Raw genomic sequence first — 25,076 nt, forward strand, 5'->3', positions numbered from 1 at the left:
CTAGACTATATACCTAGTTTATCCATGTGGCTCTTTAGCCTGCAGTGATCTGTGAGTATGCCTGTTAAAATTCTAAGACTGCTTTTTGGGAGCTAAATCATGGCTTTATATCGCTTATCCTCCTATCCTGGACTTTCGCTCCAGTGTTGTTCTCTGAGGCACGCTTCTTTTTTGACTCTTCTCTTATTGTGGGTGGCACTATCGGTATGATGGGCTCGGGTTCTATTGGCTCTTCCGCCGCCGCCAACCTGGCAAAGCTCGTTACCATCCACTCCTTTGTGTCCAGTTACCCAGGCTAAATGGATGGTGTTATTGGCCCCGAGACTGCTTAACCTCTCTACACACTCAAGGACTGTTGATGATTTAATCTCAACTGAAGATAGTGCCTTGAGCGCAACCTGACTGTCGCTGAGCACAGCGATTCCCTCGTTTGTATATCCCCGCTGTAAATTTATCTCTGCACACCGGCTCATGGCGAAAACTTCGGCTTTTAAGATGCTCGGATATTTTCCGGTTGGTAGGGATATTTTGGTTCGGGCCGAAGATCTCCGCTCCAATGCTCTCCGCTGTCTTCGAGCCATCGGTGTACCATATTATAGTGTGTCTTGGTGAAGCGCTACAATTCTGGAGGTGTCCTATGTACACTTGTTCCCCAGCTCTATTTTCTCTCTCAAATTTAATTAGCTTCCTCGTCTTATCACTGGGAAGTTGGATGAGTGGAACCTGCTCCTGCAGTTTCTCAATATTCCGTGACTGTATCACTTTGCCTCTTTCGCATCCCTCTTTATCTATGTTTACTAAAGTACTCCTGGCTGACTGCTCATATATTATGTGTAGAGACGTTAACTTAAGCAGCACCTCTATTGCCGCAGTCGGCCATGTTCGCATAGCTCCCGTAATGCAAGCACATGCCAAGCGTTCAAGCTTCGTGAGTGACTTTTGTACGATCAGCATGGTTGTCTTTGATGCACACGCAACTGCTTCATACACTATGATAAGTTTCACCATAGTAGTGTAAATCCATCTTAGGATCTTTGGGCTGCATCCCCAGGATCTTCCTGCAATACGTATGCACACAAATGGCTGTCTTGTTAGGGTTTATACTTAGCTCCTCCTCAGTACACCATTCTTTCGTTACCCTCAATGCCCTTTGAATTATGTCGCAAATGGTGCTTTCAAATCTGCCTCTTTCAATTATAACAATATCATCCGCGTATTCCTGACATCGGATTCCGTTTCCGAGAGCCTCTGTTGAAGTTAATCTACTAACCAGGCTCCACAGCAAAAGTGACAGGATGCCCTCTTGTGGACATCTCTTCGTTGTCTTGATCTCTACTGTACTGTCTCCACTCAAGGGTTCGGCAATCCTCCTACGCAGTAGGGTGCTTATCCACATACGGATTGGACGTTGTATCTCTCTTCTCTCGAGTTCCCGATTCACACTCTCGTGTTGTCGAATGCCCCCTCTATGTCCAAAAATGCGCATAACGCAACCTCTCCGCATTTGAACGCACTTTGGATTTCTGATAGCTGATACAATGGAGTTTCTGTCGACCTGCCTATCCTATATGCATGCTGATCTCGATGTAGTGGTATTCTATCGAGAGCCTTTGATCTAATCTCGTGGTCTACAATTTTCTCCATTGCTTTCAGAGCAAAGGATGTCAGATGTTGTGGTGACCAGCCAACTTAAATTTGCGGCTTACATTTAGCTCTTGACAAGAGGCCCGCCACCAACCTTCCCGTCCATATTCGACCCATCCGTGAACAAGTAAACCGGTCTCCTTCCCCGGATGAGTCCTCTTCCTCATTCCTCTCCCGGGGAATGACCGGGGTGAAGGTTGCACAGGGAGCAGTTATTGGCATACAATAGTCCGTCCTGTCAGGGATAAAGCCGAAGGCTAGAGTGTCCAAAGTCAGAAAGCCCATAGCCCATATCAGTGATCCCCTAGTAAATAATAAACAACTTCTTGGGCATTTAGCATCTCTTTAGCCTCATTCTTATGGCTCTTCCTCTCTCCATCTTTTTATATCCCTCCTTCTCATTCTCCTTCCCCTCGGCCTCGCCCTCTCCCTCCGCCTTCCTCTCCTCTGCCTTTCTTTTCCTTCTTTCTTCCCCATTTCCGTTCCGTTTTTCTTCTCCTTTCCTTCCCCTTCTTTTCATTTCCTTTTTCCTTCCCCTATTCCTTCTCTCTTTCCTCCCCCTTTTCCTTTTCGTTCTCCCTCCCTTCCCCTTTTTCTTCCTCTTCCCTTTTTGCCCTCCCGATATCTTACTCTTCTCCATTTCCTTTTTCCTATACTTTTTGATTTTCGTTTCCGTTCCCTTTTCCTTCTTCCTCTCCCTATTCCTATGCTCTTTCTAGCCTTACCTATATTCTTGTATCTATTCTTATTCGTCGGATAGGGACCATTCCCAAGAAGTGGGATTACCTCAAGTGGTATGTATCACTACTATATATATTATACTAGCCTTTACCCGTGGTCTTGTCCGCAAGGAGAAAATAAAATATATGGAATATTCACGTTAACCTGCTTATCAAGTTATTTATTTTAAAAAAATTGTCTGTCTAATATATTTTATTTCATTTTTGTAATAGAGTAAAATAAAATAACTAAATGAGCTGATAACCTGACAGGATCCCCAAATGATCGAAATTATCCAGAAAAGGCCACGAAATAACTCCGACGGTAACGCGTCGTAAGGGTCTCCAAATGTTCCCAGAATAGTCCCAACAAAGTCCCGAAATGACAACGACGCGATTCTAGACTGATCCATAGAACCACACAAAACTGATCCATGAAGGGTACCCAAATGATCCCGAAATAGTATCGATAAAGTTCCGAAATGACCCGGACGGACTCCCGGATGGACCCCAAGCACCATCCGGGAAAGGTCCTTTATCAGATCCGCATATCAGATGAAATGGTGAAAAATGCTTTCACTTCACAACTTCATAGAACTTGAATTGACCCCCTGAAATATACTTTTAGATGATCTGTTTACTGCATTATAATCAAATTACACCTTATATACATTTTAATATGGAACATTGGAAAACAGATAAGATACACTCTCTCCATTGTGTGTCCTCCTTACAGCTTCAGCAAACATCATTGATACATCAATACACTGAAATAATACACCATCTTAAATAAATGTGTTATTATTAGTAAAAAGTTGAGCAAACCTGTATTTTGGGACAGTCCCTCATGTGCCCATCCTGTGGTATGGTGTTAGTGACAACTACAGCTTCGAAGCATGCGTTGTTAATACGAGAAATTGCTGGACCCGAGAAAATTCCATGCGTTAATATGGCATATACCTATAAGTATAACAGAATCAATGAAAATAAATTAATGATTAAGACTACGTTTACACGTGCATTAATCTACAATAAATCGTCAATAGATAATCTACGCGTTTACATATGATCGATCCCTGGGAACTAGATTATATTCCGTAAAAATTTTACGTTTCTCTTTTATTTTGTGCTTTCAATTTGAGATTACACTCTAGAGGTGGAACTTTTTTATGAAAAAAAAATCCACATCTCTATTTTTTTTTTAATTTGTTCATAATTACTGATTAACGTGGGGATAATTTATATGGGAAATCTAGTTGAATAACACGGGTTAACACAAAATTTCACTTTGACTTCAAAGCATTAAATTTCAATTCTTTAGGTCGTAATTTGAGGGAAAAAATATATGACATGAAAAAGTTTGCTTTCCTATTTAGGTAACCGCTTGAACGATATTTTTCGAAATCTGTGGCTTTAATTTTTACTTGAAACTTTTATGTTCATATGTACTATCCCTCAATAAACTCCAAATATAGTCTCACATCATGTTTTCATTATATTGGCCTTGATAACGTTATTCGAAGCTCATGTGTGAGGACCCCAAAATCGGGGGTCTTGTGCTCTCTCAACATATACATAGATATATATTTTTAAACATACATTTCGTAATACAATATTTGAATTTATTACCTATACATTTCTATGAAGTACCCGAAATGTACATATATCTTTATGAATTATACGCCAAAATATATATATATACTGCCGTATATTGAATTATTAATTGCTGAATTGAATTACAAATTAGACTTACGCACTTTTGCACGCAAGCAAAATGTTTACATTTCCGCTCACATAAATTTTAAATATAGGGCACCCTAATGTACACTGAACATTTGGAGAAGTGGACATGCACAAAACATAAAAAATGCAACGGTCAACCAACCCTTTGTACACGCGCAATCCAATGCACCCAGCTACAAAAACAACATAATAATTTGAGTGAACGGTGATCAGCAGCAAGTCGCTAAAACTAAGCGCCGCTACTGATTGGAAATTTGGTATACATATTTACGCACTACCACACGACATACCAACACACGCAGTAAAGCAGAAGTCAAAAGCACTGAGCAAAGCCAACGCAGCATTAGAATCAAGTGACAACAAAGATTCATCGAAGAATAAAGATGTTGCAGGGACAAAAAATAGTGTGAAGCAAGCTTCACAAAATTCTAGTAGGTGACATTAACCACTTACCACAGCAGAATTTGTTAAACTACCACTGTCTGTATTTGTTATTTAACAATTATTTGTACACTTTTTATTCAGCTAATCTGTTCATAATTTACACTTTTACACTCTACAACTACAATCAGTGTATTTTGTGTGTTTAAATTATGTTAAAACTTGTGTTAAAGTTTGTGGTGTGGTGGAAGTGACCTACCAGAATTTTGTGAAGCTCCGCTGTTTTTCACTGAAGTTCGCGCACGCAACGTCTTTATTCTTCGACCAATATTTGATGACAATGAACATACGTACAAACATACAATAGTCAAATACAATAGGTAAAGCGAAGGCTGGAAACACCTCATGCGGGCAAATGCAAATACATTGTATTCAACGAGGACTATTATGGTGCATGGAAATTTATGGAAAGAAATATTCACCGGAATAACTGTTGTAATCTGTTGTTAATATTATTAAATGGAAATTGTTATTATGAAATAACTGTTTGCCTGCGTGCGAAATTAGTATATAAGGGCGACGAATTCGCATTAAAATTGAGAGAGATTAGGAGACAGCGGCTACCGTGGTGTGATGGTAGCGCGCTCCGCCTATCACACCGTATGCTCTGGGTTCAACTCCCGGACAAAGCAACATCAAAATTTTAGAAATAAGATTTTTCAATTAGAAGAAAATTTTTCTAAGCGGGGTCGCCCCTCGGCAGTGTCTGGCAAGCGCTCCGATTGTATTTCTGCCATGAAAAGCTCTCAGTGAAAACTCATCTGCCTTGCAGATGCCGTTCGGAGTCGGCATAAAAAAAAAACATGTAGGTCCCGTCCGGCCAATTTGTAGGGAAAAATCAAGAGGAGCACGACGCAAATTGGAAGAGAAGCTCGGCCTTAGATCTCTTCGGAGGTTATCGCGCCTTACATTTATTTATTTATTTAGGAGACAGGGATACGAGTCGGTAGGTTTTATTACTAACCAAGATCACCCCTGAAAATTTTGACTTCATTTGTGCGTAAAGTATATTCGCCTGGAGGCTGTTTTAATCCATTTAACTGCAGAGGTTGGCCGAGGGTTTTATTACCTCAGTCACCTCTGAAAAAGCAAGGGATAAGCTAGGAGTAGAAGTAGAATTTGATCTAAATTTTAGTTTATTAAGTTTTATTTATGAAATTAACACCGTTGTTCATTTTGAAGAACCGAGAGAGATTTTATATATATTTTCAGGAACCCTGGACGGACTGAGACTTACCCCGGCAAACAAAGGGAAAAGTCCGTCACAAATGTCCTGATGAAAACGTTCTCCTTGCTCTTCTGAATATGCTCCCATGTTGTTTTTGAATTTATCTAAATGAGCGTGCAGCATATGTACTTTTAATAACATCCTGCAGCCCATCGCCTTAAAATTTTTTAGCACATTTTCAACTAGCTTTTCGTAGTTTTCACCTTTGCTATTTCCTAAAAAACCAGAAATGACTGCTTTGAAACAGTTCCAACCCGCCTTTTGAGTACGATTCAACAATGTTGGAAATTTTTGATCGGCGAAAATCTGTCTGATTTGTGGACCAACAAAAACACCAACTTTAATTTTTGCTTCCGATAACTTTTGAAAAAATTTTCTCAAGTACTCAAATGCTTCTAAAGTTTGATCCAGTTTTTTGACAAATTGTTTCATCAGCCCTAATTTAATGTGCAAAGGCGGCATTAACACTTTTCCGCTTCAATAATTGCCTCAAATTTTACGTTTTCTTTCCCGACACAAAGTTCTGTTCTTACAGGCCCCGACCGTTGAGTATAATGCTTAGCATCCGCTCTACTGTCCCATAAGCACAAATAACACGGATACTTTGTATATCCGCTTTGAGGTCCCATCAAAAATTCTACCATTTTAAAATCTCCAAATCAGGTGCCAGTTGAAATCGCAAAGTTTTACAGATTCAAGCAAAATTTTGACACTTTCATAATTTTCTTTAAGATGTATTGAGTGGGCAATTGGAAGAGATGGAAATTTATTTCCGTTGAGTAATAAAACAGCTTTTAAACATTTTGTTGAGCTGTCAATGAATAAACGCCATTCCTAGGAACACAAGGTATGCCAATTTCTTCGAACATACCATCTTCTTTTGTGAAAAATGTTGAGAATATTTCATGCCTAGTTCGCTGATCCGTGATATTAACATTATCAACCAAATTCCACTGTTTTAAGCGAGAGCCTAAAAGCTCTGCTTTACTTTTTGGTAAATTTAAATCTCTAACCAAATCATTAAAATGTTCAGTAGTGATGAAATGATCTTTTAGTTGTTCTGGTGTCGGTAAAAACTCCTTATCGGCATTTCTTTTATAAGAACTAAGAGATGAGCCACTTCTTTGCGACAATTTTTTCGGTGGCTCTGGCACTGGTCATGGCTGATCGTGTGCGACTGGAGCAGAAGAAGATTCAAGATTACGATATTCGATAGGTTTAACATTTTTACCTCTACGTCTTTTACTCGGATTCACAATGCAAAAGTAGCAGTCTTTAACGTGGTCTTTTGGTTCTCGCCACATTCTTGGTATTGCAATCTAGATCTTTTCTCACCTCGATACCAACCTAAAATATAAGAAAGAGAAATGAATATGTCTACTTTATTTAATTTACTATTTAAATAAAATTTGCTTACCTTCCAAACATCTTTTACAATAACTACAAGCAACATGTGGAACCCATGTCTTGTCTTGACTCCAAACAGGACAGCCAAAATATGCTCGTAGGCTTCGCAGTGGATGAGAGATGTATTTAGTTCATATCTTATATCTCGAACTTGCCCACATATCTAACAAAAAGCATCAGCTTCATATTTATACTTGCGCGATGACATTCTAGGTTATTCTAGATTTGTACAAAACACCTGATCGTTGTTTATCACTCTAGCGCCATGAGTATTGTTACTATAACTATTACGAAAGCAAACTTTATACCGAAAAAAGGTATTTTCTTTTCGTTTTTGTTTATAATAATACAGAAAATCATGAAATAAACTTTAGGAGAAAGAACAAAAATTTATTTGTAGAGTCGTTTAATTAACACTCCTAATTGTTAAGTACGAAAATGAAGATATTCTCGTCAGTGGCGGATCTAGGGGGGGGGGGGGCTATGGGGGCTAAAGCCTCCCTACGTGCGAGTTACATGCATTTTCCACGTAACGGCATACTGAGGACACACGGTATGGTTTTAAATTTTGTATGCTAAAAATTGTTTACTGTGAATATTTTTACCGAATGCATATCGCATTTTTTACAGAAATTGAATTAAACTCACTTTCTTATGGTTAGGAAGTTCTGAAAGTTGAAATAAATGGCATAGAGGGCTATACTCGTTAAAAACTTAACAGCATATTGTCAGCCCCGTCCTTACTTATTATAATTCTATTTATATTTTTTAATAATAAGAATACGTTAAGTAAGCTGTAATTACTTTGTTCCGCCAAATATAAGAAAAAACTTAACGCCGGCACACATGGCTCGTCTTGTCATCGAAACGACTTTCATCACCTTAATCGCTTTCTTCATTTTCGAAGCTTTCTGCTGTTGCTGGCACTTGCTTTTTTATTAAATATCTGATAAAAAATTCTTTAGTGGCGTTTTATGCAAAATATTTTCTTACCTTTTCATAGGAGAGTCATATCGCCCGATATCTCTCCTATCGCCAGTAGCAAAGACGCTTGAAGCCATTTTGCTCCGCTACTTCAAAGCAAATTTGCAGCTAGCCTGTCATCAGCATGGATTTAGAAAACTCCATAGCAACACCACCGCGCTAAATGCCATTGGCACCCAGATAAATTGTGGTTTAAATCAGAAGCTCCACCATAGAACAGTACTCGTTGCGCTTGATACAATTGTTTCATTCTCGTTAGCAAATGACATAAAGCAATCGTCGTTTTCATTTCTTCTTTTGTTTGTTACTATCATAGAATTTGCTCTCATACGCTGTATTCGTTGATTTTCAACTTCGTCGTTACTCTTTAAACTTGCAACTTCGCTAGTTTCGTCTCTGCTTGCGTCGCCGCCGGCTCTGCCGCCTTCGTCGTCTGCGTCGTTATCAACATCGTCGTCGTCGTCATCAACACTTGCGCACAACAAGCGTCCCTTTTGAAGATTTTCAAATATATGTAGCAATAAATTTTGATGCTTGTAATTTATGCACAGAATATTGCATATTGAAGCAAGATCATTTTCACTGAGATTTTTCTCTACATATTCGGTTTTTTGTACGTATGCCTCGTCATTGGTATCAAATAAGAAACCTTCGAATTCACGTAATCGTTTGCGGTTGCTTCGGTCACCGTCATGCTCGAACACGAATTTATGCAATGCCGTAATAGCATCTTTTCTACTACGCTTTAAATTTTCGCGAACATTCTTATATGCACCAAGCGCTGCCATTATACCGAAATATATGTAGGTACACACACAAACACTTGATTCTTTTTGTTAAGGACGAGCCCCCAAAATGTAGGTTTAGCTTTTACAGCGGGTTTTATTAAATGTTTATTATTAAATATGATTATATTGAATGAATTAATTAAATATAATTAAAGAAAATGTATGATGATTTATTTAAAGATTTTTCGCTTCTCGCGCACGTCGTCGTTATGAGTTTAAAACTTTTCAACCGCTCGTCTCAATTGCCTCGTTTCAACTAACTCCCTTCATTCGTGTGTGATTATATGATGTTGTTTGTATACTCGCTCGATGGAAGGATTGCCATCCCACATATATATATATTTTCGCAATTTCAGCACCATTTTAACAGCTAGAAGCTTCAAATTTCACCAAATGCTTACGTATATAGCATATATTATTTTCTAAAAAAATCATAGAGATCGGTGGTATATATATTATATATCTCATACAACCGATTGTTCAGATAAGAAACTTTTCGCAATTTCTACCCTATTTTAACAGCTATAAGCCTCAGATTTCACCGATTGCTTATGTATATAGTATTTATTGTTGTGTGAAAAAATCATAGAGATCGGTTATATATAAAATATATATATGATGGTATATATAGTATATATATATAGTATATATACTAGCGGCCCGGTACGTGCTTCGCTACGTATAAAGTGCAATATTAAATTAAACTCATTTATTAAAAAAAAAAAAATTTTATTATTTGCTAGCTATTTTAAAACTTACAATATTTTTTGTTTTTCCATTTTGAGCATGAATAAACCAACGGCTGGGGGTACCGACTCTGGCAACATAAAGTTACTTACTTACTTAATTGGCGCTTAACCGTCTAAACGGTTATGACCGTCCAACAAGGCGCGCCAGTCGCTCCTTCGCTCCGCCAACCGGCGCCAATTGGTCACACCAAGGGAGTTTAAATCGTTTTCCACCTGGTCCTTTCAACGGAGTGGGGGCCGCCCTCTACCTCTGATTTCATAGGCGGGTTCCGATAGAAACACTTTCTTGGACGGAGCATCATCTTTCATTCGCGTAACATGGTCTAGCCAGCGCAGCCGCTGCGTTTTAATTAGCTGGACTATGTTGATGTCTGCGTATAGCTCGTAAAGCTCATCATTAAATCTTCTTCGGTATTCGCCATCGCCAACGCGTAGAGGTCCATAAATCTTTCGAAGAACTTTTCTCTAACACTCCCAAAGCCGCTTCTTCTGCTGATGTCATGGTCCATGCTTCTGCCCCATATATCAGGACGGGAACGATAAGTGACTTGTGGAGTATGATTTTAGCTCGCCGAGAGAGGACTTTAGTTTTCACTTGCCTACCTAGTCCAAAGTATCATTTCTTGGCAAAATTTATTCTTCGCTGGATTTCAGTGCTGATGTTGTTGCTAGTGTTGATGCTGGTTCCCAAATAAACGAAGTATTTTACTATTTCGAAATTATGGCTGCCAACAGTAGCGCGGTTGCCAAAGCGCGTATGAGCTGACTCTTTGCTCGATGACAGCAGGTACTTCGTTTTGTCCTCATTCACCATCAAACCCATCTTTACTGCTTCTTTTTCTAGTTTGGAGTAAGCAGAACTAACAGCGCGGGTGTTTAGGCCGATGATATCAATGTCATCAGCATATGCCAGTAAATGCACGCTTTTATAGTATATTGTTCCAGTGTGGTTAAGTTCTGCAGCTAGTATAATTTTCTCCAGCAACAAATTAAAGAAATCGCACGGTGGGGGTCACCCTGTCTGAAACCTCGTTTAGTTTCCAACGGCTTGGAGAGGACCTTCCCAATTCTGACTGAGCTGATGGTGTTGCTCAACGTCATTTTGCACAGCCGTATAAGTTTTGCGGGGAAACCAAATTCAGACATAGCGGCATATAGGCAGCTCCTTTTTGTGCTGGCGGCTTTAAAGTCGACGAAGAGGTGATGTGTGTCGATTCTCTTTTCACGGGTTTTTTCCAATATTTGGCGCATTGTGAAAATCTGGTCGATTGTAGATTTACCAGGTCTGAAGCCGCACTGTACACTTGAAAGGACCTTATATGCGATATTAAGAAGGCTGATTCCACGATAGTTGGTGCATTTTGCAGTATTCCCCTTCTTGTGGACTGGGCAAAGAACACTTAGATTCCAACCGTCGGGCATGCACTCGCCCGTCCATATTTTGCTTAGAAGCTGCTGCATACACCTTACCAACTCCTCGTCGCCATACCATCAGCGCCCACGGCCTTGTTGTTTTTCAATCTGCTATTCTAACTTCATCATAATCGGTTGAGGGGACATATATTCCATCATCATCGATTGCGGGATCGGGTTCTTCATCTCTGCGCGGTGAATTGCTGCCTCCATTTAGGACAGCAGAGAAGTGTTTCCTCCATAATCTAAGCACTCTCTAGACATCAGTTAAAACTGTCTGTCGCCGTATTTTTTGGTTAAATTTTCGGGCGTTATTCCTGGTGGCTAGCAGCTCAAGCTCTTCGCACTCACGCCTTTCTGCTTCTGCTTTTTTCGTCCTGAAAAGGTGTCTCGCTTCCCTTTTCAACTGATGATAGCGTTCACACACCCCTCTAGTCGCGCTCGCTTGTAACGTAGCTCTGTAGGCAGCGTCTTTTCTTTCGGTTGCAACGCGACATTCTTCATCGTACCAGTTGTTTTTTCGCCGGTAACCAATTTTTTCCTCGGCGGCAGCACGAAGTGCTTTGGAGGATATGCTCCCACTGCTCCTGTATGCCTTCAGGATGAGTTGACCATGTGAAAAACATGATTCCTCCAAATTCGCACCACAAACGTTAGGTGTTTGCCCTTGGGCTTTGTTGATGGACATCGCAAATGATAAAGTAATCATGATATTGTAATCGTTTGAATTCAAATGGCATATCAGTTGGAATTATAGGGATACGCGGTATTAAACAATCTTCTCCTTTTGATTTACCAGTTAAGATCGTAGCTTCAATCAAATTTGGCAATAAATTTTTCACTGCCAATCTGGTGCCAGTACACCGTTTTGGTGGATTAATATTTCGCAATAATATAATCAAAGAACCCACTTTCAGATTCAAACAATGCGGTGGCATACCAGCCGATTCTAATGAATTTAAAAATTCAATTGGATAATTCATTGATTCATTTTGATTCATAGCACTGTCAATTGATTTATATGTCGTGACTACACCTGGGAGTTTTGCTTGAATTTTGAAAATTAATGGCATTGATATGAATGTTCTTCGGTGCTAAAATTGCGCGTTCTCTCAACCAATCACGATTTCTGTAATTCTGAAGAATATTTGGAAATTCAATCAATTCATCTATCGATTTCGTAATTGTACAAAAATTGTTCGGAACAGTGATCAATCCGCTGGTTCTGTCGATTTGTATTTTGCCAGCACCAATTTCTAATAATTGTTTTGAAAACTCATGGGCAGTTGGATCAATTTGTAGGTGAATACGCATATTAATGTTCAGTGTAAATTTTTGTACATATCTCCAAAGAACTGATAACTCCAAGCAGGCATTTATTTCATCAGTAGGAGTTGATCGAGGAATGACAGGCAATGTTTGTCGAAAATCCCCTGACAGTAATATCAAAGCACCAACAAAAAACTGTTGATTACCACGTAAATCTTGCATTGTTCGATTAAATGCTTCTAGTAATTTTTTATTCGCCATTGTACACTCATCCCACAAAATAATTGACGTTAATCGCAGAAAGTTTGCCATAGCAGAATTTCTTGAAATATTCCAAGTTGGAGTTTCAGTCACCTGTACATTCAATGGCAATTTTAATGCAGAGTGTGCTGTCCGACCACCTTCTAATAATGTAGCAGCAATTCTCGAAGATGCAAGCGCCAATGCAATTTTCTGTTCCGATCGAATAGTCGCTAAAATCAGTGATATAATGAACGTTTTGCCTGTACCACCAGGTGCATCCAAAAAATATAATCCACCTGCATTATTGGAAATGGCTTGCATGATTGTGTCATATATATGTTTTTGCTGAATATTTATTTTGGTTATATTCGGTTGTACAAATAAACGCAAATCATTAGAATTGAATTCCTGCTCACGTTGCAATTCACGATCAAACAGATCATGCATCTCACGATTTGGTGCGATCATACCCAATTGTACTAATGTTTTACTTGCAATCGTTAGACACATATCTTCAATTATTATCAAAGCTTCGTTGTACATTTCCAAAGTTATCAACAAATCAGGGGGCCTACTCTGTATTGCGATGCGAAAGAAAAAATACGCGAAATCGCAAAATCGGTACTCTGTATCTTGACATTCGCATGTATATTTTGGCTTTCGCATTTACATTTTGCCCATTCGCAATTTTTCTCCCTTTTCGCATTGCCGGCACTCTGTAAAGCGAAAGCGAATGTCAAACAGCATTCATTTTCGCATTTTTCTTGCTACAAGTAATAGGCATTCGCATTGTTCAAATATGTAAGTATTAATTGATGATTTTATAAATAGATATCTTTATATTCATTTAAAAATATATAGGACAACTCAAAAAACAAAACAAACACAAAAGCAACAATTTGTAATCCTAGTGGACTTAAAATACATAAATAAATAACAATTAAAACGAAACCACTTTTTTATAAAGCATTTCTATTTGAAATCATGTCATTTTTATAAGCTTTTATTTAGTTTCACTTTTGTTGTCTGTAATGGAATCTTGCAAGTTAAATTTGATACACTTCCCGGTGTCCGATTGAGCTGAAATTTTGCACACATGTATAACTCCGATGACAATGCAATATTACTTTGTTAGAATTCGATAAATTAATCGATAACACAGTTATCGGTAAAGATTTGTATTTACTTTGGCATAACAGCCTAAGTCCCATACAAACCCGCCGGTACCTATCCGTGGATTGTGATATTTGGACGTGGTGAATCACGCGTGTCACGCGTGGTGAATCTCAACGCTTGCGAAAAGCGGAGACACAACCATCTGTTGTATTTCTGTGTATAACCAACATAGCTGAATTTTTAAGGCTGTTTAACTCTGTAATCTTTTCTGTAATTTATTTTGCTTTTGGAAAAATTACGTATTTGAAAAAAACTGGCAGAAAAATATTGGCATAACAGCTTAAGTTAAATCAAGAATGGAAAAACTTGGAAAATTTTAGCAGATGTGGCAATTACGCGTGCCCGTTGAACGAAATATTGACAATCTATTGATAATCGCTAGGAAATTAGCGACATTCCATCAACTTAGCAGCACTTTAGCAATACTACTAATATTATTCGGCCGCTCAAACACACCCATATTAATTGTGCATTAAATTTAAAATATACAACTCAAAAGCTGAACTACCAGCGCTACCGCCATCAGCTCAGTGTCATCATTGCCAGTAGCGCCAATAACACCAAACTCGTGCCTGACACACAAAAGTCGTTTCACTCAATAGCGCAAGTGAAATGTACTACGCACTCACTACTAAGTAACGTCAAATATTCGATTGGAGTCATTTCGTCAATGAGCTACCATTGAGCTGGCACCGCATTGGCGCTGGCGCCATGCAATTTACATCACTAAAATTGCACGAATGTCCAGGCTCATGACTGTTAATCCAGATGGTGAAAACGAAGACTCAAAGGAATGCAACCTTGCAAACAACAGCCGTCATTTTCAAAGTGTAAAAATTCTGTGATACAACGAACGCTAACGCCGTTAGGCTGTTATCGGTAAGTGTTGAATACTTTTCTGCGCACTTGATTTTGTTTTACAGATTTTTGGCGATGGAATTTTAGCTAAGCGAAAGTAGAATTTTATTTTAAAACAGATTTAACCCACAGATGAGAGATCTGCAATAAGTAGTTGTAAACTGAACGCGGCATAGGTAAAGTTAAGTTATTTAACACTGTTTGACATAATTTTATATGTACTCTCTGTCAAAAATGCTTCAAGTAACTTAGTCACATTTTATTTCGATTATGAATATGCCCCAATATATTCGGATTATGATATAATAAAATTAAAGAAAAAAATAAAATTAAAGAAAAAAAACTTTTTTAAAAATAAGCTTTTATTATTGGCTAATAAAATTAACTAAAAAGTAAGTTGATGCATTAAAAGAACTGGATAGAATGAGAAACGTTACAAATAACTAAGTAAAGATTACGTAACTAATTTAAACAATATTTTACCCTACTAAAAATTAAAAAAAATTCCTTTTTAAATTAAATTTAAGAAAAAGGCTTTTCTAAGAACAAGCTTCTATTACTTGTTAATAAAACGAACTCAAAAGTAAAAAATAAAATTAAAGAAAAAAAAACTTTTTTAAAAATAAGCTTTTATTATTGGTTAATAAAATTAACTAAAAAGTAAACAATAAATTGACTCTAAAGAAATATAACACTTTATAAGTTCATTGTAAGCTTTAACGATAATTAGGCTTTTTCGTCTGCGACAAAAGAATTCTATATTGTACATAATTATATATTTTTAACATTAAAACTTTACACCTAAATTATTAAACCTTACAGTTTATATCACAGTCCTAATTGTTCTAATAAAAGCGTGTTACATTGCGATAGCAAGAAAAGGAGATCCTAAATGTTCTTAATTATACCATCAAAATTCAACACGTTTTTTATTAGAACAATTAGCAATGTGATATAAACTGTAAGGTTTAATAATTTAGGTGTAAAGTTTTAATGTTAAAAATATATATTCATGTACAATATAGAATTCTTTTGTCGCAGACGAAAAAGCCTAATTATCGTTAAAGCTTACAATGAACTTATAAAGTGTTATATTTCTTTAGAGTCAATTTATTGTTTACTTTTTAGTTAATTTTATTAACCAATAATAAAAGCTTATTTTTAAAAAAGTTTTTTTTTCTTTAATTTTTTATTTGTTCTCTGATACAACTAGCAATATTTCCCATTCTATGATTTTCCACGTTTTCTGTATTTATCACGATCACTTCTTCCAGTTCAATTTCTGAACTGGGAGGATTTCTTCATTTAAATCAATCCTTTCTTCATTTAAATCGTTCCATAATGCTACAGAATCCTTTTTTTAATTTGTTCAACAAAAATTAATCGTTTGCCGAAATTGTAATCGCCTTGTTTCTTTTGTTCTCTTTCTTTGAGTTTGGTCAGTGATGCATACTCAAGCAAAAAATTTGCGAAAAATAAAAAAGCGACATTGTTAGCGATGCGATAGCGCTACAGAGTTCCAATTACCTTTCGCATCGCAATTTATTTTCGCATCGCACTGCCTTTCGCATCGCAATACAGAGTAGGCCCCCAGGATTTCTTGCGTGATGACGCATACGAATTAAAATATCTTCTGCAATATAATGTTTATATTTGTTCCAAAATTCAAGTGGATTTGATGGCATACATGTTGATAATATAATGGCAAATAGCATTCGTATTTGTTGAGGATGAGCCGAAATAGATGCATCATGAAGTGTTGAATCCCAATGTGCATCATCCTCCAACAAATGAAAAAGTTGGAATGCTTCACGGTATGTTTGACACAAATGATCGTTGACTGTTCTCAATTTTGAAATGATTTTGGGTCATTCACGTTAACTAAAAACAATCTCAAATAAAAACACTCAATATTGTTTGGATGTACTGTATATATTCTCCCAATTGCATCCCTTTGGAAAATGCCAGGATACCCATGAACTGCTGTTCCTTGTTTACGTCTTTGAAATTTTTTCGAAGACACATTCCATGTGTAATACTGAGGCACTTCAGAATATAACAAAGTTAGCGCAAATGTATCAGTTTCGCATAATTTGAAAAAACTTGTTAACGTAGTTGCTGGTGGTCGTGCTGCTCTTTCCAATACATTTGCTACATTAAAATAAACACGTTGGCCATTCTTAAGATGTACAGCCAAGTGACCAACCGCAGGATGTCCTTCGTGCATTGGAAACAACATAATCCTCCAGACAGCTTCATTGCTACTAATATAGCGCCTCATTTGATACTGAGTAATTTCATAATTTGTATTCATATATTCATATTTACTTTAAGTATGAGGTTGTATATGTAAGACTTCAGTCTTTTAAGATACATCAACAAGGTGGAAATTTAACAAGCATATAAACTTAAATCTAATTCAATTTTGTTTAAATTAATAGAATGAAATTAAATCTAATTAAATTAAAGCTTTACAGTGGGTACCAATTAAATTTATGTACGCTTCAGATAAAATGTAGTTTTAGTTTCAAATTTAAAAGTATATAGCATATATAGGATTTAGAAACAGTATAGGATAGAACAGACACTTAGCAACATGAACCAGTTAGATTGCAATCATACTCACTCCGCAGAACTAAAGTAATTGAGAATTACCCTTTCGTGATTACACCTACTCATAGCAGCTTTGACATGTTCTGGAATAGAATTCCACAGCCTCACAGCATTAATGAAAAAAAGTCTTGATGAGCACAAATAGGTATATTTCGGAACGATCAGGTTATGATGTCTTTTAGACCTTGCCAATTTCAGTTTCTCATAAAGATATTCTGGAGTTTTATATTCTATAAGCTTGTAAATGAATATATAGTTTCTTGCTGCCAGGTAATCTGAAATGGTGCATCCCAGAATTTTGGTCTTCCAAGCCGATATGTGGTCATATCTTTTAATACCATAGACATATCGCGTTACATTGTTGAATGCAACATCAATTTTGTGAGACGAAATAGAATCAAGTTTGCTGTATACGAGCTCCGAGTACGTGGAGTGAGGCAAAATTAGTTGAACAGCTAACTTTTTTCTAGTATTTAGAGGCGTAAATGAGGCTGACATTCTTAATCTTCGTAGAACAACATACACATTACTAACAATTTTATTTATATGGTCTGAACAGGTTAGCGAGGAGTTCACTACAAATCCCAAATTCCGTATCTTCTCAGTAAACATTAAGACGCTATTAACAATATACAATTCTGGAATGTCTTCCACATGAACCAGACTATTACTGATAGGCAATACATACTACTTAGCGGCATTTAGACAAAGACAATTATCGGATGCCCATTGGGAAATTGCCAAGAGATCACTGTTAATTTTAAAACACAAAACCTCAACAAGACCAACGCGACTGGACAAATACAGTTGAATATCATCTGCGTAAGCATGAGCTTTGACGTACTGACATACAGAAAATACATCATTGACAAAAATACTAAACAAAAGGGGACCAAGAACAGATCCTTGGGGCACACCAGAGGTAACACTACTAGACATAGAAGACTCAGCATTGCAGACAACCCTTTGTGTTCTTCCAGTAAGATAGCTTGTCATTAGCTTAAGGGAGCTATTCAAAAATCCAAAAAAGTATTTAAACTTTTTGCAAAGGAGGTCATGATTTACCAGATCAAACGCCTTAGAAAAGTCCAGGAGACAAAGGAGCGTAAGATGACTATCGTCGAGCTGTAACCTAATGTCGTCCATTATTTTTACCATAGCTGTAGAACAGCTGTGTTTAGGCTTAAACCCTGATTGTAATGGGGATAACAAATTATTTCGCTTAATAAAAGTAGAAATTTGCGTTGCCATTAAGGACTCACACACTTTTGAGAAAGCTGGAAGAATACTTATTGGTCTATAATCACAAGGATTAGTGGCATTATTCTTTTTTTGAACTGGTATAAGAACAGCCTTTTCCATTCCGTTGGAAAATGCGCAGTGGTAAAACAGTGATTTATAATATGTGTTAGAGGACCCAGAAGAAAAGGCAACACTAATTTTACAAATTTCAGGGATAATCCATCATTACCTACTGCATTTGATTTAATCATGGTGAGTGATTTTAAAACATCAAACTCAGATACTCCCTCGAATTGAACTAAAATTATCTACAAGTGTTAGAGGGGGAGGCCTATGTATACTTCTGCTAGCACTAGTAAAGTAATCATTTAGTACATCTGGAGCTATTTTACACTCAACCTCAACTTTCCCATGCACATTAAGCTTTTTCAGGTTATTCCAAAGTTCTCTTGTTGGTAGAGACGGACTCAGCTTGGCATCACAGTAACGTCGCTTCGCATTTCTAATAATCACAGTCGCTTTTTTTCGTGCAATTTTATACTGCGACCAAGCGTATGCAGTACCCGTCCTTCTCCATCTGGCATATAATGTATTCCGAATTTTAATAGCTGATTTTACTTTATTGTTATACCAAGGGCAAGACGTGTTAATGGACTTAACACTACGAATAGGGACGTGTTCATTAAATAATTGAGCCAAGGTGTTATTTAAAAATTCAAGTTTTTCATCAACACTCTCAAGGAACCAACATTCAATCCAGTTGAAATTCGAGACACTAGCACACAGATCACTAACGTTTACAGACTTCAAGTCAAGATATGTAAAAGTACTACTATTAGGTGGACAGTTAAACGACACATCTAGTGAGCAGAATACTAAGTCATGATCCGATATAAAAAACATTTGGTCAAACTTTATAACATGGTCAGGACTAGAAGAGATAACTAGATCCAACAGGCTAGGACGCGAGTTGTTGGCATATCTTGTTGGGATGAATCAGTTAACCACAGTAAGTCCAGCAGTAGACACATGATCCAGTAATTTTATTGTATAGGAATCATTTAAAAGAAGATTGACATTAAAATCACCACAAATAACATAACGCTCATATTCAATCAAATACGTAGTCAACTCAGAAAAAAACGAATCTAACATGCAACATCTATGAGGATTGTACACACATGACACTAATATTTCAATAACATTATCTGCAATAAGAAATTCAGTTTCAGAGTTAGGATATTGCTAAAGTTCTGATAGCAAGTGTAGACCTAAAATAAATTGCAACTCCTCCACCTTTTTTGTGAGTTCGATCATGCCTAATCAGAAATTTGGGATGCCATAATGAATATCAGACACTGCAGGATTAAACCACGTTTCTGAAACACAAATGACATCAACACCTGATCCTCCAAAAATATCCCTAACGTAGTCCAGCTTTTCACTATTGAGACTTCGCGCATTAAAATGTACCACATTCAGGCCATTAGACTGCTGACATAAAATATTAATTAAAGTCTTATGGTTATTATTATAGTTACTATTAATGCTGGAGGCCAATGTCCTACTGGGGGTTAAATCCATCACACCGACTTTATGAAGAAAAAACCACAAAATAAATGCAACACAAAAACAAAAGAACATAACAAAAATAAAATATGATTGCAATTAAACAAGAGAAAGAAGAATAACAACATAGTGTAGAAACAAAGCAATTGAGATTTGAAAAGAGTAAGGAAAATAAGCTGAGCACATGTACCCAAGAAAGTAAACAAACAAAGAATATACAGGAGGTGGAAAATAATAGGAGAGAAAAATCTGTTTAAAACTTAAATTGTAAACAAATGCAAATTAAAACTAATACATAGCATTGTATAGATATATATAAACTCATGAAAATGATTATTTTCGTGCTTTAGTGCCAATAAGTGCCTGCAGTTCAGCTCTGCTACTGATGTGCTTCGCTTCGTCTCCACTCTTCAGTCTCACACATATTTTACCATGAATAGAGAATGCTGACACTAACAACTTTTTTCTCCTAAGCTCTGATGCATACGCCATCACTTCACGCTGGGCTTTAGGCAGACTCTCATGTAAATAAATAGAGCCGTATCCCGGTAACTCAATATCAGAGAGCGCTAGCGATCTCTTCTTCGACTTGCAAACAGAGCTATAGATTTTAGTAGTTGGTTGCGTTCATTAGGTTGTTTATTTGTCCATTGCCCCTTACGCTTCGCAACCGAAAAACGTCTCGAGTGGGTGGAGGATTATGCTCAGCAACTCTGCAAATCTTCGTAAAAATATCTGAGAGACACTCACCATTTGCTTGGGGAATACCGCTGACGATGAGATCAGTTTCTCTACGGCTGCAATTGTTGATTTTAGATTTGCAGTTTCGGCAGAGAGCTCACTGATTCTCTGCATTATCCTCTTTTCTAATTTCTCCAATTTTGTAACCACCGCAGTCTGTTGCTCAAGTTTTCTCTCAATTCTTTCCAATGCAGCAAGTGACGGCAAGTTAGGCGTCTTGGGTGGGGAAGTAAGTTTCCGAGGTGGATTTCTCCGCACTCGAGGTTGCTCAGCCTGTTGCTCTTGTTTCCTCTCAACTCTTACAGGCGCAGTTGATGTGGGTGTGAGGGGATTTTTAGCGGGAGAATTAGATTTTTGCGCGGTATTTTTCTTTGCTTGATTCATTACGATTCCTCTCACTTTTTATAATTAAATAAACAATTATCACCAGTAGCACCGAAAACTGCCATATCGCTCCTTTTATTTGCATATTTGCAAATATATTTAATGGATTTTGTAGCATTATACGTCATACCCACTGTAATGTAGCATTATGCTTCATACCCACTGTAACACACTTGCAATAATACGTATCATGAACTCCAAATATATTTTAGTAATAATCGTATTACAATATTTTCCAACATAAATTATTGAACTAACCCAGACGGTTAACTAACATCAATGGAATGCCGAATATGAAACCCTTATCCGTTCACAGCTAATAAATTACTTATTACATACAACCCATTATGGGAACTAACTAAAATACTCACATCGAGATTCCAACGTTGCGAACAGGCATACAAACCTACAAACTTACGTGTATGCATAGCATTAACCAAAGTACTCACATTGATCTGCTGACGTAGCTAAATGTACTACATGTATAGAGTCATGCATACAAAGACTGTATACAAAGTTACATGTACTCATACCCCATTTTCAATGTACATATTTTTAGTTTTTAGTATTAAGATATTTATGAATGTATAGGTTAAGTAAATTACTATATAAGACAAAGAATTTATTGAATAAACAGAGATTTAATGTTTGTACATCGAAGTCGTAACTTCTTTTCATTTTCTCCAAACATTTCATGGGATCCTGCCAGTCTAGGTCAATAACTAGCACAACTGCCAAAAGATCTAGCTGGCCAGAAAAGCCTGTCGGTTCGGAAAAAATAAATAAAACAGGATTCACCTGAAATTCCGCCAGTTTATAAACCAGGAAAACAAGTAAATCCTGCAAAATTTCAAAAATTTTTTATATGATGAAAGAAAGAATCGACAACGAATCTGCAGTTTAAAGACCTGCTAATTCTTCAGTTGGTAAAAATCTCGGATGGTATTCAAACCAAGGAATTATTTTCATACACCACAAGCAATGCTGAAATAATTACACATACATACATGGCTAATCGCATAAAAGGTGGAATAAATTAGGACAGGAAGATACATGGCTACATACATAATCGCATAAAAGGTGGAATAAATTAAGGACAGGAAGATACACTAGCAATCGACGGAGTACCGGTTGAGGCGACAACAAAACTGGCAGCTATATAAATCTAAGTAGGTATAAAATTTAGAAACAAATTGGGCGGCCTTTATGGACGCTAAACAATGAGTACAAACGAAAGTTTTTGCTTATGATTTTTTTTTGTCCTCTTTAAGTAGGAATTAGATATGAAAGAAAATTAGTTAAAAAAAAAAAAAAATTTTAGAAACACATTTGTAGTAAACATTGAACAAATTTTTTTTTTTTAAATTTCAAAAAAAAAATATATATAATTTACCTTGTTAAAATTTAAAGTAAAATTTCTTTATGGAAAAAAAGAAGTAGCAGGAAAATAAAAATTTCTTAAATTCAAAAAAAAAAAAACTTTACTTAAATTTTTTAAATGTTAAAGTAAATTGGAATGTTTAGGACACTTCTTTAAAATAGTCAGTTAACTTCAGACAGTTTCACCTTTCCTTTGGAGAAAGCCTATAGGACATTTTAAAAATAAAATAACTCTGTTAATAATAAATCAAAATGCAAAGAAACTCCTCGGACATTCCTCTCTATTGGTGGGACGAAAATACCCGACACACTAGGGACCTACCCAAAGAATTAGCGGGTTTAAAGAAATTGTGGAAGATAATAGGTATGGAAAGGGAACCCACAATTGAGGACATTATAAACCCCACTACCAGGGTGGAAGAAATAGTGCGTATAATGAGGAGAGTGTTCCCCAGGGATGCACCTTAACGTTAAGCTAATCGTTTATCAAAAAATTTCCACCGTTTCCGTTGAAACACTTCGAAATATTATCGATAAAGAAATTATCAAGATAAATTGTATCTCGTTTTTAACCGAAACGAAAAGCTTTCGTTAACGTTAAAAACGTTAACGAAAACGTGATACTTTATGTTTGAATTGTGCTGGCAATGCTATAGCCATGGTGAAGCCGTAAGGTGGCAACAACGAGCGCACATACACACACAAACTCTATGTAATTTGTTTGTGTAATTCGTTGGTGGTAATGTCAAAAATACTCTGAGAAATGTTCGTACTGTCAAAATTCATGAGAAAAGTTGCAATCAGCTTGGATAATGCTTTCACCTTTAATGACTCCGCCATCAATCAGCTTTGCCAGCATAGTTTGAAATTAATAATCAACATAAACGATTTGATTTCGTTTTGATATGGCAGAAAACAAAACGAAATCATTTCGTTAATTTGACGATCTTAACGTTAATAAACGAAACGAAATGACTTCGTTTCGTTTATTAACGTTGATTATCGTAACGAAATGATATCGTTTCGTTGGTTAAGCATGCCTGGTGTTCCCCAACAATGCCAAATGCTAAGTAGCATCTGAAAAAAAAAAAAAAAAAAAAACAAAGCTCGTTTTCAACCTAAAAATTATGAAAAAGATTGAAACCCAATGTGACATAGAGAAAAAAAAAATAATAACAATAAATAATACTTGGAAATTTTTTTTCCTTTCATTTTTAAGAAATGTCAAAAATATTAAGTTTAAATAAAGAAAACTAAATCTGCAAAATTTAATTTTAAAATATTTTGAAGAAAAATTACTATTTCTAAAAATTAAAGAAAAATATTAGTTACTTTGTAAAATTATTTAAACAGAAGAAAATAAAAATTTTAAAATTTGTTTTTAAGTAAAAATGTAAAATACTTAAATCGGAAATGAATAATTCTAAAGTAAAACAAAAATTACAATTTTAGAAGTAAATTGTTAAAATATCAATTAATTAAATAAGATAAATTTCTTAATGTCAAGAGTAAAATGGAACGCATAGGAAAAGAGAATAAAACCGAAAAATTTTATTAAAAATTAAATTTAGCTCATTACTCATAGAAGCAGGAAAATAATTATATTTCAAAATGTCTTGGTGGACAAAAATAGCCCAAGGCATTATGGTAGCCATAGCTGGCTACGAGGTAGGAAAAGGAAACTCTGAAACGTCAGAGAACAGGATAGCAAGATATGAAGAAACAAAAAGCACCCAAAAAATTCCAGATGTTTGGCTAGCATATGCTGGGATAATTTTTGCATCCACTGTACCTTTTTTCCATTAACCAGCTAAACTACTACAACAAATATAAATTACCTCGCTCTTCCACCAACTACAGCTACTAAATTTCCCGAATAATTAGCTATACAATTTTTATTGATTTTAAGTTTAATGTAACCCTAATAAAATAATATAACAATGAAAAGGTGTTAAGAAATATATATAAGTATGAGGTATTTCAGCTATAAAAACTCGCTTTTATAGAAACCATAATTTTAGGAAAAATATTTTTTTTTCTTTAACTCCGATAAAATAGAATAGGAAATAGTAATAGGAAATATCTTTTACGCTAAACAGAATTGAATAGTAGTAAGAAATATTCTTACATCAAATTCCTCAATAGATTAGAAAATATTAATAAGAAAATATTTCGATAGGAAAATAAGTTGCATGATAAAAATGGGAGGAACAATAAAAATAATTAATAGTCCATCTAAAATATCTCTTAGAAAGAATCTAAAAAGAAATATTCCAATTTGCTCAATTGTTTAATAATAATTTATATCTAAACAATTGAAAAAAATTTTTTTTCTTCTGCTTCATATTTCCATACAAATATTAAAAATAAATTCTAAAAACAAGCGGATTTTAGATGGGTCGACACATTTAAAATCCGACAATAAAATAATCAAATAAACATGATAAATAAAATAAGTAAAATTTAAAAATTCTATATCTAAAAA

General features: G+C 36.1%; 1 protein-coding gene across 7 annotated transcripts in view; it reads right to left on the reverse strand.

The window, feature by feature from the left end:
• Positions 1 to 2,982: 2,982 nt before the first annotated feature.
• Positions 2,983 to 25,076, reverse strand: part of Prps (phosphoribosyl pyrophosphate synthetase) — a 614,635-nt gene continuing 592,541 nt past the window's right edge. For all 7 annotated transcript variants that reach the window (XM_067756580.1, XM_067756577.1, XM_067756583.1 and 4 more), the window contains 2 exons: positions 3,189 to 3,323; positions 2,983 to 3,130 (listed from right to left, as the gene is read on the reverse strand). In XM_067756580.1, coding sequence (XP_067612681.1) covers positions 3,038 to 3,130; positions 3,189 to 3,323 — 228 coding nt within the window. In that variant the 3' untranslated portion in view covers positions 2,983 to 3,037. The remainder of the gene's footprint in view (positions 3,131 to 3,188; positions 3,324 to 25,076) is intronic.

The sequence above is a fragment of the Eurosta solidaginis genome, chromosome 5, assembly GCF_040869045.1.
Source record: "Eurosta solidaginis isolate ZX-2024a chromosome 5, ASM4086904v1, whole genome shotgun sequence".
Classification (NCBI taxonomy): domain Eukaryota; kingdom Metazoa; phylum Arthropoda; class Insecta; order Diptera; family Tephritidae; genus Eurosta; species Eurosta solidaginis.